This window comes from Haplochromis burtoni, unplaced genomic scaffold, assembly GCF_018398535.1.
Source record: "Haplochromis burtoni strain Fernald_Lab_line unplaced genomic scaffold, NCSU_Asbu1 Contig_296, whole genome shotgun sequence".
NCBI lineage: Eukaryota > Metazoa > Chordata > Actinopteri > Cichliformes > Cichlidae > Haplochromis > Haplochromis burtoni.
In genome coordinates this window covers 472,037-477,694 of record NW_024582657.1, presented here as the reverse complement: position 1 = coordinate 477,694, position 5,658 = coordinate 472,037, and the positions used below count along the sequence as shown (strand labels likewise).

General features: G+C 43.3%; 1 protein-coding gene across 6 annotated transcripts in view; it reads right to left on the bottom strand.

Annotated features, from left to right (window-relative positions):
- ldb1a (LIM domain binding 1a) overlaps window positions 1-5,658 on the bottom strand; it is a 21,283-nt gene that overhangs the window by 12,523 nt on the left and 3,102 nt on the right. For all 6 annotated transcript variants that reach the window (XM_014339526.2, XM_042228024.1, XM_005940641.3 and 3 more), the window contains exon 2: window positions 3,965-4,065. In XM_014339526.2, coding sequence (XP_014195012.1) covers window positions 3,965-3,992 — 28 coding nt within the window. In that variant the 5' untranslated portion in view covers window positions 3,993-4,065. The remainder of the gene's footprint in view (window positions 1-3,964; window positions 4,066-5,658) is intronic.

The following is a 5,658-nucleotide window of genomic DNA, read 5'->3' as shown; positions in this document are numbered from 1 at the left end:
AGAGAGAGTTGGGCCGACTTGCATTCAGACTGCTTTGTCTTGCTCGACTTCTGTGCTTTGTTTCATTGTTGTAAAAAAAGGTTTTTCCATTTTTATTTATTCATTGGTTATTTAAACTCTGGCTTGCTTAGGCAAATAATATACTAGGAAAAACTGATATTGATAAACAAAGTAGGTCATCACACACTAGCCACATGTAATTATGCCTCGAAAACATTTTCCAGGCCCTTCAAATGCATTACGACTTTGATCAAGCGTGTGACAAAAGAGCTTTTAGCAGCACTGAGGAAATTTGAAGAAAGCTGGTGAAGAAGAGGATGTTCCAATTCCTGTTGCTGCTTTTTTAGACACCACAGTGGAAGTATAAGCCTGTCTGGGAAACTGTTGTGACACCTGACTGGAAGTGATAGCAACAAGGCAGGAGACTGTCCTAACACAGGCGTCACCCAGAGGATGCTGCTGTGGTTTACCGAGAGGAAGTTAACAGTGTGTGTTCAAGACATGGCAAAGGATAACGACAGAGAGAAAAACCTCATGTCTGTGTGAAGGTCTGTGTCGTGAACAGTAGCAACAACACAGATCTCGGACCTGCAGCCAGACTGAATTAACAAATACCTTGGAAAGAGTTAAAATTTTAGGTTTTAAAATGAATTTCACAGTCTCCCTGCTGAAATGAAATTCGTGGGGGTGGTAAGTTCTCCAGATAAAATTTTAGCTGTTTAAACTTAAGAACTAAGACAGACTACGATATTATTTAGAGACTAAGCATGGAAATCCCCAAAAGGGTATAAAGACACAGCATTTAATTGTAATGAAATATGTAAACTTAAAGCGATGCACAACATCACTTACTCTCTTACCCAAAATTAGAAGCAGAAGAAACAACTTACAGCAAAACTCCCTTCAATAATGTCAGTGTTTCAATATTAGTCTTGATTTGCATAAAACTGATCAAATATAAGGCTTGCCATTCAGCACTCTAACCCATCTTGACACCAACTGTACTTTGCACAGGTTGAATAATTCATGATACATTTAATAAAAAGGGGGAGAAAAAACAAATCTGGTTGGATTAATAAACCATTCCTGGTGTTGAGTCCACATAGGCGGCACAAAGATACAGTTTTCAGCTCTCCTTATACTTTGTTTTTACAGCAGTCTGCTGTCGTCTTCACTAGCTTGTACATGTTTTACAATTACAGGTGTGCTTCAATAGAAAAATTATTTCCTCCCCATTTCGATGTCTCCCTATCCTCCCCCTGTTTTCAGCTGGGTGGCACATGCCAGCTTTCTCTTGCCATCCTGTCAGCCTGCAGCAGATGTGACATCACTACAGCTCATCTCCACTCTGCCCCCCCCCAAAAAAAAAAAATTCTCCGACTCCCCCAGCATCTCTGTCTGTCTCCCACGCATTCCTTCTTTCTCTCTGCCTCTGCACACACAGCCATTTTGATCCAGCAAACAAGATCTGAGAGCCTCAGTAGAATAGAGAGAGGCGGGGAAAGGAGAAGAAGCAAGAGAATTGAGGAGAAAAAGAAAGCGAGGCAGGCTTTTCGGTTCAGTGAGATAAAGCTGAAGGAGTCATGTTGTTGTGTAACAGTAATCACACACAAAAAAAAATCCTAGCTGTTTGGCTGCCATCTTGGCTCTGCTTTAAGTCACTTTTCTTCAATCAGGAACCACGTGACTTTCTGCATGAGGTAACGCCACTTTTACTGCAAAAGGCAGTAGGCGAGGGATGAAGGAGTGACTGAAAGGGAGAGGAAGAGAGGGTGAAAGAGGGAAAGGAAGAGGGGCGAAAGAGTGAGATGAGGAAGGCAGAAATGAGAGGGAGGGGTTAGAGTGGGATGGGTGAGAGACGGAGAGAGTGGTGAGCAAAGGGGAGCGCATGCTTGAGTGGGTGCATGCGAGAATGGGGGGGGGGGGGGGGTATCTTCAGCTCACAGGCAATCTATTTTTACCATTTAGCCTGAACAAAGGATGTGATTGGCTCCACTGTGTTAGGACGAATCTCCTTCACGCAAGGAACAAAGCCTTAAAAAGGTTAATTCACAGCAAAGTCACAACAACAGCAGGATGTCACAGGGTTGTCACCGAGCTAGACAGCCATGAGAATGCCGTTCTTTATTCTGGCTTATAAACAGCAAGTATGCCTAGTGAAAAAACAAAACACATCTGTGCAATTCTGACCGAATAAATGTGAAAATGATGTTAGAACTATAGACAACTTGTTTTTACAATGTAGATTCATGCAGGAATGATGGGGAGGATCTCCCATTCAGGAACATACAAGAATGTAAACAAACCAGCCTTCAAATATAATGATTTACAGCATGCAGACACAGGGAGGGAGACAGAGAGAGAGAGAGAGAAAGAGAAACAGCAAACCAGCTTGGATCAACATGACTCTGGTTATTTGTGAGATCTACCAGCCTAAACTTGTCCTAGCAGGCTCCTCGTGATGGTGCACAAACGAGCGAGTGTACTTGCATCCTGCACTGCAAATTTTTCCAAGCACGCATGTGTAAGCCTATGTAAGTCTGTGACTGTTTAAGCGGTGGTACACGGCATGCACATGGCAGATCACTCTGGTGGACCGTGTTCTCCGTACATCCTTCAAAAACATGTGGATGTCATTAAAAGTTTCTGCTCCACAGTACGGTCTGTTAACAAGGGGAACGAAGGAGGCAGAGTCACTGAAATGCTACAGGAGGGAGAAAAGAACCTAGATAGTACAGAAACAAAAACATCTGAGAGAACGACATCAAGCAGAGGCCCTAATATTACTCCATTTGATAGCTGATTGCCCATGAATCAGAGCAGCCCCATTAAAATGATACTGACACCCTAATTCAATCTGCCCTCTCCAAAATCCCCCGAGCAGATGCTACGATTCAATTTCTATCTGATATCTTTTCCAATGTGATGCACAGAGCCCGTCCCCTGGCACCGTGAGGCTTTTCACTGTGTGCAAGGCAACCATCTCTGTAGCCTGCCTGCTCTCAGTGGGATACTTTTAAAGAGAAATTGCTCCAAAGTCAAAAAAAAGGGGGATCAAACACACCATGAAGAGAACAGATTAGAAGATGTACTTGATAAAAACTGCCAAAACATTTTGCTTGCCAGAGACTGACATGTGCAGACAGACTCCGACTGTACTAGATGCTCTTCCTCTTGCTCTGATAGAGTAGCACAAGAGCCAACTGTAGATCCTGAATATCAATAACACTCAATTCTGTGGTTATAATCCATACTTTAGCTAACCTTTAAAGCTTAAGAGTGCAAGTCTTATTTTCTGAAAGACATGCAGGAATGCAAAATGCAAAGTCACAATGACAAAGAGCTGTGCAATAGCCAAAATGTAGCTTAACTCTAGGCAAGTTGGTTAAGTCTTAAGTACCCTCATTAATAGTTTAAATCCATCAAGGGAGCTTTAAACCATTTTGAAGCAAGTAAATTAAAGTACTTTTGCTTCATTCAGTTCTGACCCCCGGGACAAATCTAAAATGTATGTGACACTAAGCAGTGAGTTCCAACAACTCTTCTAGATGTACAAGAGCCCTAATATCCGTTAAGCAGAACTACAGTGGCCAGATGAAGCTGAGAAAAGGAGTACTTATTGATATCTCAGTCTCTGTATGTGGTAAAACTCAAAGAGCCATTGATCAACCGCACAGCAGGCTAGCGTGACTGAGAGGCTCTGCTGAACAACTCAATCCTAAAGTGTGGTAGCCTCAGTCTATAACCTTGTTTTAGGACATGTGCTGCGAGTGAAGCATGGATTCACCGCCACACTGCATGCCCACACAAACTCACACTCACATAGCTTGACGTTGGCCCTAGGGGGGTTTGCAGCACTTTTACATAAGTCATCTTTTTGACAGCACCACTGAGCACAGAGACGGAGGAGGAAAGAGGGAGATCAGAGACAGGAAGAGATAAAGAAGAGAGAGTAGGCACTCACCGGGACATGCACAACCTCCAACAGACATCTTCTCACATGTTGGGTTCTTCTCTAAACGAAACAGCTGCACTCAGTCCACACGCTGCTCGCATGGGCCAACTCTGAGGAAAACAACACAGACAGAGGGGTGGAGAGATAAGAGGGAGTGGTACAAAGCAGGGCATGTACACCACAACTACACTCCTCTCTCTCTCTCCGTCAGAGGCAGGAAGTTGGCACTGGTGCTCTAGCTGCATCATTAATAGGCATATTGCAACACAAGTGGGAGGGAAAATAGAGAAAGGAGTGAAATAGGAAGAAAAGAGTGTGTGAGACTGGAGTAAGTAATATGGACTGGAGCAAGGGAGCGTGTGTGAAATGGAGAATGCAGGAGGGAGGCAATTAGAGCAAAGGAGAGGAAAAAGAGAAACTGCACAAGGTGTGTGTGTGTGTGTGTGTGTGTGCGCGCGCGTCAGTGATGCATCGTCTATTTTTGCCCGGTGCTGCTGTGGGAGATAAACATACTCAGTAGGAGCCCAGAGGCAGAGGGTCATTACCGCCAAACAAACACGCATGCACAAACACACTCTCACACACACACACCGTGCCTCATGTATGACAGATTTTCATCTCTCTTTCCGTCTCCCTCTCCTTCCTTTTGTTTTTCTGCTGCAGAGAAAACGCGGGTGTTAATCACTACAGACAGTATCGATTAAAAATGCAAAGCCCACCTGGAGCGCAGGGACACCGGAGACCCATGGGAGGCAGGAGGCGCGTGCGTGCGCAAATGCGCACAAGCCCACAACCAAGAGCCGAGTGTAAACAGTCTGACTCCATTGCAAACGTCTGTTCAGCAAACCCTACTTCTTTTTCCTTTTTTTTGGGCTTTTTAATCTTACTGAACTGTCAGTTTAATCTCCTCACTCTGTTGATATTACTTTGACCTTTCTGCAGCTTGATGTGATTGTGATTCATTTCCTCTCCCTCCTCCATTTCACTGGTTTCCTTTTCCTTTCATCCCACAACTTCTCTTGGCCCAAGCGTGCCTGCTCTCTGAGCCAATAATCTCATAATCTCACACATCACTACACAAACACACAAGCACATAACCGACTCTCATAATTTAGATGTCTTTGATGCTCATCTACTTCATCCTGTCAAATGGGTGAAAGTCTATGCGGTGAATTATCACCAAATTATTGAGACTAAACGGGAAACGGTGAAAAGGTTTAAAGATGATAGGAAATGAGCCTGGGTCATAACTGCGTCAGTAAATATCGGGCAGAATACTTTTTTTTTTTTTTTTTTTAAACAAAGATGCATGTGTCCCAGAGGCCATTTCTGCATTACCAGTCAGAATTTGGAAAACCATGGAAAAAGTTTGCACTGGTTTTTTTTAATGCAGCATAATGAGTTAGGGTGCACACAAAGTAGCGCAGAAGAGTCAAAAAAATAGATAGCAGTTAGCTCAAAAGTAATGGATCAGTGGTTGATCGCTACAAAAGGCACAAGTAAAAAGTTTAGTAAACAGCTAAAGTAGTAGATAAATGGCTAAAATAGAAGCCAGTAGAATAGTGTATGTCATGCAGTCCAGGTTACAGGTTAGGCTGGCAATTTTACAGCATTTTCTTTTTTAAAACAGTGCTGCCTAGTTTGGGTTGAAATTTAGTTTAAAAATATGACATATGTGTGGACTATGTGAAAAACTGGGGGGG